General features: G+C 40.0%; 1 protein-coding gene across 1 annotated transcript in view; it reads left to right on the top strand.

The window, feature by feature from the left end:
• LOC133648740 (dihydropyridine-sensitive L-type skeletal muscle calcium channel subunit alpha-1-like) overlaps positions 1-13186 on the top strand; it is a 120877-nt gene that overhangs the window by 50793 nt on the left and 56898 nt on the right. Inside the window, exons 18-25 of the mRNA XM_062045125.1 lie at positions 2379-2508; positions 4613-4672; positions 4755-4861; positions 6008-6095; positions 6179-6286; positions 9128-9180; positions 11896-12042; positions 12407-12608. Coding sequence (XP_061901109.1) covers positions 2379-2508; positions 4613-4672; positions 4755-4861; positions 6008-6095; positions 6179-6286; positions 9128-9180; positions 11896-12042; positions 12407-12608 — 895 coding nt within the window. The remainder of the gene's footprint in view (positions 1-2378; positions 2509-4612; positions 4673-4754; positions 4862-6007; positions 6096-6178; positions 6287-9127; positions 9181-11895; positions 12043-12406; positions 12609-13186) is intronic.

Consider the following 13186-nt stretch of genomic DNA (forward strand, 5'->3'; position numbering starts at 1 on the left):
TATATATATATATATATATATATATATATATATATATATATATATATATATATATATATATATATATATATATATATGTATGTATGTATGTATGTATGTGTATATATATATATATATATATATATATATATATATATATATATATATATATATATATATATATATATATATATATATATATATATATGTATGTATGTATGTATGTATATATATATATATATATATATATATATATATATATATATATATATATATATATATATATATATATATATATATATATATATATATATATATACATACATATATATATATATATATATATATATATATACATACATATATATATATATATATATATATATATATATATATATATATATATATATATATATATATATATATATATATATATATATATATATATATATATATATTTATGTATGTATGTATGTGTGTATGAATATTAAAAGCATACAATTTTCTGTATGGACAAAATTGTATGCTTTTGACAATGATATTGTTGAATAGTTGAAAAATTAGCATTAAACATGGCCAAATTAAAGGCCTACTGAAATGATTTTTTTTTTATTTAAACGGGGATAGCAGATCCATTCTATGTGTCATACTTGATCATTTCGCGATATTGCCATATTTTTGCTGAAAGGATTTAGTATAGAACAACGACGATAAAGTTCGCAACTTTTGGTCTCTGATAAAAAAAAGCCTTGCCCCTACCGGAAGTAGCGTGACGACACCGGAGGAAGGACTGCTCACATTTCCCCATTGTTTACACCAGCAGCGAGAGCGATTTGGACCGAGAAAGCGACGATTACCCCATTAATTTGAGCGAGGATAAAAGATTTGTGGATGAGGAATGTGAAAGTGAAGGACTAGCGTGCAGTGCAGAACGTATCTTTTTTCGCTCTGACCGTAACTTAGATACAAGGGTTCATTGGATTCCACACTCTCTCTTTTTTCTATTGTGGATCACAGATTTGTATTTTAAACCACCTCGGATACTATATCTTCTTGAAAATGAGAGTCGAGAATGCGAAATGGACATTCACAGTGACTTTTATCTCCACGACAATACATCGGTGAAGCTCTTTAGCTACTGAGCTAACGTGATAGCATCGGGCTTTACTGCATATAGAAACAAAACAAATAAGTCCCTGACTGGAAGGATAGACAGAAGATCAACAATACTGCCAAACTCTGGACATGTAAATACACAGTTAATGCTTTCCAGCTTGGCGAAGCTTAGCAATGCTGTTGCTAACGACGCCATTGAAGCTAACTTAGCTACGGAACCTCGACAGAGCTATGCTAAAAACATTAGCTCTGCACCTACGCCAGCTCTCATCTGCTCATCACGACCCGTGCTCACCTGCGTTCCAGCGATCGACGGTACGACGAAGGACTTCACCTGATCACCGATGCGGTTGGCGGCCCGGAGACGGAGGAAGTCAAGGTGAGGTCGTTCGGCTAGCGCTTCTGCTATCCTCACAGTCCTCCTGGTTGTGTTGCTGTAGTCCGCCGCTAATACACCGATCCCACCTACAACTTTCTTCTTTGCAGTCTCCATTGTTCATTAAACAAATTGCAAAAGATTCACCAACACAGATGTCCAGAATACTGTGGAATTTTGGGATGAAAACAGAGCTTTTTTGTATTGGATTCAATGTGTCCGAATACTTCCGTAGCAACCGTTGACGTCACGCGCATACGTCATCATATCTAGACGTTTTCAACCGGAAGTGTGGCGGGAAATTTAAAATTGCCCTTTATAAGTTAACCCGGCCGTATTGGCATGTGTTGCAATGTTAAGATTTCATCATTGATATATAAACTATCAGACTGCGTGGTCGGTAGTAGTGGGTTTCAGTAGGCCTTTAAGCACACATGTAATCATAAAATATAATGATAATATCAATGGAAGTAAACCCTTGGAACACAATACAAATATTTTCATTGCTGTTGTATTTTTAACCAATTTAAATGGAAGGTCAATAACTTAATTTAACAAACAGGAATAAAATGGACTCAGTATTTGTTGGCAAAATTTGCACTTCAGTAAATATTGAACATCGTGAAGTGTAGTTTTTTTCACCCAACTGGAAAAACTGGGTCAGGTGGTTTGTTTTGTTGTTGTTTTTTTGTTGCCAATTGCAATCGTATGCATTTTTAATGCCTCATGACATCACATTTAATGCTTTTTAATGACATTTAAGGCTGTATATTTCTCAAAATCCATTTAATGACTTGTAATGCTTTTAATGTCCCAAGAAAACCCTGAATGTTTTTTTTTTCTTCCTGAAACTCTATTATGAAAATGTTTGACTATTTGACCGATTTTGACCTTTCTTTGTTTTTAGGTTCCGAAAGCTGTGCCATCGCATCATTAATGCAACTACTTTTACCAATATCATCCTCCTTTTCATCCTGCTGTCATCTGTTTCTTTGGCAGCGGAGGATCCTATCGACCCAATGTCCTTCAGGAACCAGGTGACGAAACATAAGATAAAAAGACGAGATTTTAGGAAAAAAATGCTAAAAAAAATATTGAAATTATCTGCCCATGCAGGTTGTAAATTTTACTTAAAAAGACATGTTAAATTAAGATTTATACATCTAGAAATTAGCAGGACTTTTAAGCAAGAAATAAGTATTTTCGTTCTGAAAACAAGCATTATTTACCTTACAATTCTGATACTAAGCATCCTCGGGATGTTACAGAATCTTTAAACAAGAAGAGGGCAGATAATTATTTCGCAATGCAATCTGCTGAAAATGATGGAAAGGGCCACTCTACATAGCAACTGACGCTGTGGTCAAAGTTAGAATTGCTATAAAAACACACTTTAAGATATTCAACACTCGACTGCCATCTAGCCGCTAAAGTGGATAGTCCATCCATCCATCCATCCATCTTCTTCCGCTTATCCGAGGTCGAGTCGCGGGGGCAGCAGCCTAAGCAGGGAAGCCCAGACTTCCCTCTCCCCAGCCATTTCGTCTAACCTCCTCCCGGGGGATCCCGAGGCGTTCCCAGGCCAGCCGGGAGACAAAGTCTTCCCAATGTGTCCTGGCTTTTCCCCGTGGCCTCCTACCGGTCGGACGTGCCCTAAACACTTCCCTAGGGAGGCGTTCGGGTGGCATCCTGACCAGATGCCCGAACCACCTCAGCTGGCTCCTCTCAATGTGGAGGAGTAGTGGCTTTAGTTTGAGTTCCTCCCGGATGACAGAGCTTTTCACCCTATCTCTAAGGGAGAGACCCGCCACCCGGCGGAGGAAACTCATTTCGGCCGCTTGTACCCGTGATCTTGTCCTTTCGGTCATAACCCAAAGCTCATGACCATAGGTGAGGATGGGAACGTAGATCGACCGGTAAATTGAGAGCTTTGCCTTCCGGCTCAGCTCCTTCTTCACCACAACGAATCGATCCACTCTTCCCTCACTCGTGAACAAGACTCTGAGGTACTTGAACTCCTCCACTTGGGGAAAGATCTCCTCCCCAACCCGGAGATGGCACTCCACCCTTTTCCGGGCGAGATCCATGGACTCGGACTTGGAGGTGCTGATTCTCATCCCAGTCGCTTCACACTCGGCTGCGAACCGATCCAGTGAGAGCTGGAGATCTTGGCCAGATGAAGCCATCAGGACCACATCATCTGCAAAAAGTAGAGACCTAATCCTGCAGCCACCAAACCAGATCCCCTCAACGCCCTGACTGTGCCTAGAAATTATGTCCATAAAAGTTATGAACAGAATCGGTGACAAAGGGCAGCCTTGGCGGAGTCCAACCCTCACTGGAAACGGGTCCGACTTACTGCCGGCAATGCGGACCAAGCTCTGACACTGATCATACAGGGAGCGGACCGCCACAATCAAACAGTCCGTTACCCCATACTCTAGTGCACCCCTCACTTCGTCACGTTTCATGTGCCAGGTAAACCGTGACGAATGTGGCATTACGGATCCCCTTCCTGCTGTAGTTTTTCAATTTTAACATGTTGTGTGGGTTCCAAGGACCACCAAGCTCAGACATTCTGCGAGCAGGTGTAGACTTCTTTATTTTTCAATAAGAAAAAGTCTCTTGCGGGTTGCTTTTCAGCTCCTCTCGCTCTCTTCCGCGCTGCATGCGTTGCTGTTGGCTCTCCAACTCCTTCTCCCCCGTCGTTCTCGGCTGCCGCCCTTTTACACACTGAGAGGGGATAACTCAATTGTGCCCAGGTGCGCGATCCACGCACCTGATCTTGTTTGCGGCGTCGAACCCGGCACGCCCCGCCTCGCTGCTCGCTCGCCGCCCACGCCTCCTCACCGCCATCTTGGAGAGGGCTCCGGTGTGCCCTGCCTCGCTGTCGGACTGCCGGCCCCGCCTCTCCACACATGTTTAAACTAAATAGCTTCATTCATGTTAAAATCAAGAGTATGATGTGAAGTCAAATGACTAACATAAGTGAATAGCTCTTAAAACTAGGGAAATGTTGAGAAATAACATTTTAAAATCTTGGCAAATGGCAAATAATTTGCAGTGTGACAAATTGCACTCATGTCTATTCAGTGCTGGATTTAATGTTGTATTCACATGATATTTCCCTGACACGTTTAGGTGTTGGCATATGCTGATATTGTCTTCACTTCAGTTTTTACAGCAGAGATTGTGCTCAAGGTAATTAAAACACATACAATGTTGTTGACAACAATGAAATTGATGGTCATTTGTTTGTGTTTTTTTTTAAATGATATTCCAGATGACAACATACGGAGCCTTTCTTCACAAAGGGTCTTTCTGCCGGAACTCTTTTAACATTTTGGATCTACTGGTCGTCAGTGTGTCTTTGCTGTCTATGGGCATGGAGTAAGTGGATTCCAAAAACTCTTGTCATGTCCACCCGCACACACTGCAAAAAGTCAGTGTTCAAAAACAAGAAAAAAAATACAAAAATTAGGGGTATTTTATTTGAACTAAGCAAAATTATCTGCCAATAGAACAAGACAATTTGGCTTGTCAAGACTTACCAAAACAAGTAAAATTAGCTAACCTCAATGAACCCAAAAATACCTTAAAATAAGTATATTCTCACTAATAACAAGTGCACTTTTCTAGGTAGAAAAAAAGAGACCTTTTTGCTCAATATGTTGAAAAATATTCTTAAATTAAGTAAATGCTAGTGCCATTATCTTGACATAATGATATGCACTCGGTTATACATTTCTTGAAACCAGCAAACTTATACTAAAAACTAGTTTATTGTTCTTAATAGAAAGGCAACAAGGCAAATCATATGGTTTAAAAATGCATTTTTCCATCAACAACATGACATCATCACGCCAAGTGCGTGCTCTTTCAGTCAATTAGTGCACATATATCAAGCCTGGCCCCCGGACAAAAATGTTTAATTGTATTTTTGAGGAATTCATCTGAATGTGCATGAACTATTTCTGTTCAAAATTGTTAGAAATGTCACATCTTAAATGTTTAAATATTAACTGCCAGTTTACTGTACTGTGCCAACTGTACTACTATATGAGTACGTGTTTTCTATTGTTTTATTGAAAATAAAACAGCAAAGTCCATTTGGCTGTCATCTGTTTTAATTATGAGACACAATTGTGTCAAAGACATAATTTTTTTTTTCATGCTTGAAATAAGAAATTATTACTTTAAAAAAGTAGTTTTATACTTGTGAGTGTTGATGACACAGCTTTGCAACAGTTGATATTCTAGTTTCGAGCTTGTTTTACTCAATATAGGTCATCAAATCTCAGCAACAAGCTGTAATATATCTTACTGAGATCATTTAGGACCAAAACACTTAAAACAAGTAAAACACTCTAACATAAAATCTGCTTAGTGAGATTAATTATCTTATCAGACAGAAAATAAGCAAATATCACCCTTATTTGAGATATTTCATCTTACTTAGATTTCAGTTTTTGCAGTGGAAGAAAACAATATTATTATCATTATACATGCTTAAAGGCTGATTTTGTGCTAACCTAGATCCAGTGCCATCTCAGTGGTGAAGATACTCAGGGTGTTGAGGGTACTGCGTCCCCTGAGGGCCATCAACAGAGCAAAGGGACTCAAGGTATGTACCTAATATGATTATACAGGCAGGTTTAGTGCAGTATTCATGGAGGTTTTATCGCAATGTGTCATTTCAATTTGCAGCACGTGGTCCAGTGCGTGTTTGTTGCCGTGAAGACCATCGGAAACATCGTACTGGTCACCATGCTGCTGGACTTCATGTTTGCCTGCATCGGAGTTCAACTTTTTAAAGTAAGAACATTCCAATGAATAAAGCTCAAAAGTTCCAGCACTGCTACAGAATCCAATCTATAAAATACATGTTTTACCTTTTGAAGGAATCCCCTTGGAGTCTAACACACTTTGAGCCTGCTTTTCTAAGATCCAAACACCGCCTGCAAAACAGCGTGTGCAATCTATAATGTATATTATAACATATAATATAACCTTAATCTCGTTATATGCAAATATAATGACAATAAAGTCCATTATATTCTATAAAATGGCGTAAGCATGTTGCGTGCGATTTGCTAAGACTGCGTGTGTAATTGAAATGTTGTGCAGACCACCTTACTTAAATGAGGATTCTGCGTGTACTATAAGGTATATCACCACGGAGACGCCATCGTCTTCTGCACATTCATCCTGTGGCGTTTTGTTATGTTTTTAAACACACAGGAGGCATATAGTCTGCCACTTTTTATGGACATTTTAGAAACAGTCGTGCAAAACCACATGTGGAGGGGGGGCGTGGCCTGCGAAGCCTGCAGCGGAACGGGAGGGGTGCCAGGACCGGCCTCGAAGACGGCGACAGGTGCGTAGATGGCCCAGGTGGGCCCTGTTATCTAATCAGCTGTGATCAATTGTAGAGGTTGCCCTCTAGTGGGTTCTTCAGACCACCACACTGCCAGGAGAGCCTGGAATTCTGGGTATAACACCGTTTTGTTTTCCTCAAATCGTGCAAAGTGTCTTTTCTTACGTCATCTTCCTGTGATCTGAGTACGTCTTTTTTCGGTGCCTCACTAGTCAATAGTGCGCAAATAATAAATATATCCACTCATATTGTAACTACCTGCTGGTGTTAATGTGTACGTTAATGTGTTATGACGTTCATTTTTCCCATGATCTGCGAACACGTGTGTCGGCGGAGAATGAGGAAGTAATGTGGGTCTATAAGTGAAACACGGAGACGGACTTGTGTCAACAGAGGAAATACTTGTTGGAATTGTGCCCATTATAAGCCAATGATTGGCAATACAAGCTAAAAAGAGAGTCGGACTCTGTGTGCCTTCTTCTGGATGCTACAATACATTTGTGGATGGGGGCGTGGCCTACGGGCCTGCAGCGGAACGGGGGGTCTGCCAGGACCGGCCTCGAAGACAGCGACAGGTGCGTAGATGGCCCAGGTGGGCCTTGTTAACTAATCACCTGTCGCCCTTTATTAGCAGCAGCCGTGATGAGACGAATAGTTGGAGTTGGGGGTGCTGCTGAGAGACACGGACAGAGAGAAAGACACTTTGCTGAAAAGCAAAAGACTTTGCACCATTTGAGGAAAATAAACAGTGTTATACCCAGAATTCCGGGCTCTCCTGGCAGTGTGTGGTGGTCTGAAGAATTTTGTCCAAAATACCTCCCCGGGTTCCAGTCCCACTAGTCCCGCCGCCGGCCGCACAAGTCCCGGGATGCCCTAAATGTCCAAAAACGCATCCAGCAAAGTCCCACGGGAAGTGGGGGAGAAAAGTGAGAAAAGTCGGCATATGTCCCCAAAAATGTTCAAAATACCTACCCAGGTTCGAGTCCCACAAGTCCCGCCGCCGGCCGCGCAAGTCCCGGGATGCCCAAAATGTCCATAACACACTCAGCCAAGTCCCACGGGGAGGAGGGCATAAAAGTTGGAAAAGTCGGCAAAATCACACCCGGGTTCGAGTACCACAAGTCTTAAGACTCCATGTGGGACTCGAACCTGGGTAGGTATTTTGAACATTTTTGGGGACTTTTGCAGAATTTTCTCACTTTTCTCCCCCACTTCCCGTGGGACTTTGCTGGGTGCGTTTTGGACATTTTGGGCATCCCAGCCGGCGGTGGGACTTGCGCGGCCGGCGGCAGGACTTGTGGGACTCAAACCTGTGTAGGTATTTTTAACATTTTTGGGACTTTTGCCGACTTTTCCAACTTGTATACCCCCTCCCCGTAGGACTCGGCTGGGTGTGTTATGGACATTTTGGGCATCCCGGGACTTGCGCGGCCATACATAAGATTTTATGTTAGAGTGTTTTACTTGTTTTAAGTGTTTTGGTCCTAAATGATCTGAGTAAGATATTACAGCTTGTTGCTGATATTTTAAGACCTATATTGAGTAAAACATGCTTGAAATTAGAATATCAACTGATGCAAAGCTGTGTCATCAACACTCACAAGTATAAAACTACTTTTTTAAAGTAATCATTTCTTATTTCAAGCATGTAAAAAAAAAAAAATCATGACTTTGACACAATTGTGTCTCATAATTAAAACAGATGACAGCCAAATGGACTTTGCTGTTTTATTTTCAATGAAACAATAGAAAATACGTACTCCTATAGTAGTACAGTTGTTATTAGTGAGAGTATACTTATTTTAAGGTATTTTGGGGTTCATTGAGGTTAGCTAATTTTACTTGTTTTGGAAAGTCTTGACAAGCCAAATTTTCTTGCTCTATTGGCAGATAACTTTGCTTAGTTCAAGTAAAATACCCCTAATTTTTGTATTGTTTTCTTGTTTTTGAACACTGACTTTTTGCAGAGTAGGGAGGTTACTCCAGCACGGCGATGTTCTTCTCAGCAAGGAACTACTAAATGCTCAGGGCGTTGTGAAGGCGCTGCGAGTCGTCTTGCCACAACTCTCGCCTCTTCTTGCACACTGAACTAAGCCAAAGGTCTCAGGACCTCATTGTAGACGTGCTGGTTGGCACGACGGCAACCAGCATATCAAAACATACAGCCAACCTGAACAGTTCTGGAACTTTTGTGACACAACTCGTGTATTGTACAACGCATATTTTATAACATGGTTTGTCAAAATCACTGATGTGTGTCCTGTGCAATTCTTCACCAGGGCAAATTTTATTCCTGCACAGATCCAGACAAAATGATTGAGGAAGAATGCAAGTAAGTACCTTGTTGTTTGAAGTAAATCATTTTCATATACCGTATTTTTCAGACCATAGGGCGCACCGGATTGCCCATGAGCGGGTCTAGTCAGGTCTATTTTCATACAAAAGGCGCACCGGAATATAAGGCGCATTAAGGGGGGCATATTATGATTTTTTTCTAAATGTAAAACACTTCCTTGTGGTCTATATAACATGTGATGGTGGTTCTTTGGTCAAAATGTTACACAGATCAGTGTTTTTCAACCTTTTTTGAGCCAAGGCACATTTTTTGCGTTGAAAATAATCCGGAGGCACACCACCAGCAGAAATCATTAAAAAACAAAACTCAGTTGACAGTAAAAAGTCGTTGTTGCAATTGTTGGATATGACTTTAAACCATAACCAAGCATGCATCACTATAGCTCTTGCCTCAAAGTAGGTGTACTGTCACCACCTGTCACATCACGCCGCGACTTATTTTGACTTGTTTTCTGTTTTCCTGTGTGTAGTGTTTTAGTTCTTGTCTTGCTCTCCTATTTTGGTGGCTTTTTCTCTTTTTTTGGTATTTCCCTGTCGCAGTTTCATGTCTTCCTTTAAGCGATATTTCCCCGCATCTACTTTTGTTTTAGCAATCAAGAATATTTCAGTTGTTTTTATCCTTCTTTGTGGGGACATTGTTGATTGTCATGTCATGTTCGGATGTACATTGTCTTTGCTCCACAGTAAGTCTTTGCTGTCGTCCAGCATTCTGTTTTTGTTTACTTTGTAGTCAGTTCGGTCTTAGTTTCGTTCTGCATAGCCTTCCCTAAGCTTCAATGCCTTTTCTTAGGGGCACTCACCTTTTGTTTATTTTTGGTTTATGCATCAGATACCTTTTTACCTGCACGCTGCCTCTCGCTGTTTCCGACATCTACAAAGCAATTAGCTACCGGCTGCCACCTACTGATATGGAAGAGTATTACACGGTTACTCTGCCGAGCTCTAGACAGCACCGACACTCAACAACAACACATCATTTGCGGATTATAATTGCAAAACATATTTTTAACCCAAATAGGTGAAATTAGATAATCTCCCACGGCACACCAGACTGTATCTCCGAAAAATACTGACATAGATTATGTTTTACATCTTCAAGTAGCTTTCTGAGCGTCTCTTCAGGATGCACCATTTTGTGGGCGGTCTTATTTACGTGGCTCACCTTCGACAGCGTCTTCTCCCCGTCATCTTTGTTGTAGCGGTGTAGCGTGCGAGGACGGGAGTGGAAGAAGTGTCAAAAGATGGAGCTAACTGTTTTAATGACATTCAGACTTTACTTCAATCAATAACGGAGCAGCATCTCCTCATCTGTGGCTCACTAGTGCAACAACAACGCCGGAAATGTGTCTCGTGAAAAAACGTCCGACCTGAACCCTCTAATAACTAAAGTTCCGTGGGTGAATTATGTAAACCCACTACAGTTTTTAGCACTTTGATAGCTAGTCAACTGACAGATATAAGTAAGAACTTTACACTACTTTATATTAGAAATGGCAACAGCGGAAGATGAATGTCACATAAGAAGATAGAGAAAAAGAAGAAGCTTATGACTACGGTGTCGGCACAGACTACAATGGCGGACGCGCACGCATTTTCAGGACTTATGCAGATCCCAAATACACATCAGTCTGTACCAGAAGGTAAGAAAAGTTGGTTTTGCATAATGTTGCGAAACAAAACGCCAGGAAATATGTCCGCTAATAGGTGTCATGATCTGTGGTCTGGATCATGTTTTTTGTTATTTTCTGTTAGTTTAAGACTCCATTAGTTCCTGTTTTTGTGCATCCTTGTTTGTTTTAGTTTCCATGGCGACAGATTAGTTTCACCTGCCTCATGTGTTCGGGACACGCACCTGCTCTAATCAGAGACTATTATTTAAGCCTGTCTTTGCTAGTTAGTCGTCCTGGCGTCATTGCTTGTGTCATGCGATTATTTGCTTCATGCTCGTTTCATCCTACAGTAAGTTTTGTTTGTTTCATGTCCATAGTTCAGGCTAAGTGTTAGCGTATGTTTCCTGCTTTAAGTTTTATGTCCCTTAGCCTCTCGTGCAATCGGCACGCTTTCCTTTTGTTTTAGTTCCTGACTTTTGTCCTGTGTAGGATTTATTAATTAATAAACATGTTCCTACCTTCACGCCTTGTCCGGAATAGTCCGTTTGCGTCCTGGTAGAACAAACCCCGCAGTAAGCTGCGAAAACCCCCCGTTATGACAATAGGTGCCATTTTGCGGTCCTTATACACACACCATAATAATACTCGTATGTTTAATGCGCCGACAATCCATCAAGCGGTGCGGCTTCATAGTTTACCGAAGTCGTACTAAAAACATTTTGACAGATTTTTTTGAGCGCCGTGTGTAATGTTCTATATTCTCAATGGAACATTTAAAGTTCTGGTGTTGTTTACTTGCGTCATCTTGCAGTCCACAAGTATCTCTTATGTATGACTGCCATCTACTGGTCACACTTATCTTTACACCATGTACCAAATAAAATTGCTTCGAGGTCGGTAAGCACAACCAGAATTACGCCGTACATTAGGCGCACCGGGTTATAAGGCGCACTGTGGATTTTTGAGAAAATGAAAGGATTTTAAGTGCGCCTTATAGTCCGAAAAATATGGTTAAGTAAAGAAAAAGGTAATGTTTTTAGGTCAATGTGGACTTAATCCATGTATCTTTTTTGGTTACCCAGCGGTTGGTATATAAAGTATCAGGAAGGAGCTCTTCATGACATGGAGATCCGAAAAAGGGAATGGACCAACTCAGAACTAAACTTCGATAACATCTTCAATGGAATGCTGGCCCTTTTCACCATTTCCACATTCGAAGGATGGCCAAAGTGAGTGAATAGTTGACATGAAACTGCGGATAGAACTTTAGAATTTTAATTTTCCTGAGGGAACTCTCCTGAAGGAATCAATAAAGTACTATCTATCTATCTATCTATCTATCTATCTATCTATCTATCTATCTATCTATCTATCTATCTATCTATCTATCTATCTATCTATCTATCTATCTATCTATCTATCTATCTATCTATCTATCTATCTATCTATCCATCTATCTATCTATCTATCTATCTATCTATCTATCTATCTATCTATCCATCTATCTTCTACCTACTAAAATTAACTACAAAATATTGTTTTGTGTGTGCATGTTTGTGTCTACATATTGTCATTTTGTCTGTTTTCATCCAGGCTACTTTATAAGGCCATTGATTCAAACGTGGAGGACAAAGGGCCATTGTACAACAACCGAGTGGCCATCTCCATTTTCTTCATCATTTACCTCATCCTAATTGCCTTTTTCATGATGAACATATTTGTGGGGTTCGTCATTGTCACTTTCCAGGAACAGGGAGAGCAAGAGTACAAGGACTGTGAGCTGGACAAAAACCAGGTATGTTACCACTCGGGTTGTACCGATACCAACATTTTGGTACCGGTTCTGGTACCAAAATAAGTTTTGATTCTTTGAAAAAAAATCATTTTTGGCATATTTTTACAGAAAATCTTTTGATACATTAAACATAAGTTTCTTATTGCAATCAACAAACAATTGTGTCATTAAATAACAGCGAACATACTAGACAATTTCTCTTTTAGTAGTAAGTAAACAAACAAACGCTCCTAACTAGTCTGCTGACATATGCAGTAACATATTGTGTCATTTCTCATTCTATTATTTTGTCAAAATTATAAGGGACAAGAGGTAGAAAATGGATTATTAATCTACTTGTTCACTAATCAGTTAATATTTTCTTACTTTCTGTTTTAACATGTTCAATCTACATTTTTGTTCTAATATAATAATCACTTAATCTTCTGTTGTTTGAGACTTTACATACGTTTTGAGTGATACTACACATTTTGGTATCAATCCAATACCAAGTAGTCACAGGATCATACATTGGTCAAAATTAAAGTTCACCTGTGTCCAGGGACATATTTCCTGGGTTTATGAACAATAGAAAAATG

This window comes from Entelurus aequoreus, linkage group LG01, assembly GCF_033978785.1.
Source record: "Entelurus aequoreus isolate RoL-2023_Sb linkage group LG01, RoL_Eaeq_v1.1, whole genome shotgun sequence".
NCBI classification, from domain to species: Eukaryota; Metazoa; Chordata; class Actinopteri; order Syngnathiformes; family Syngnathidae; genus Entelurus; species Entelurus aequoreus.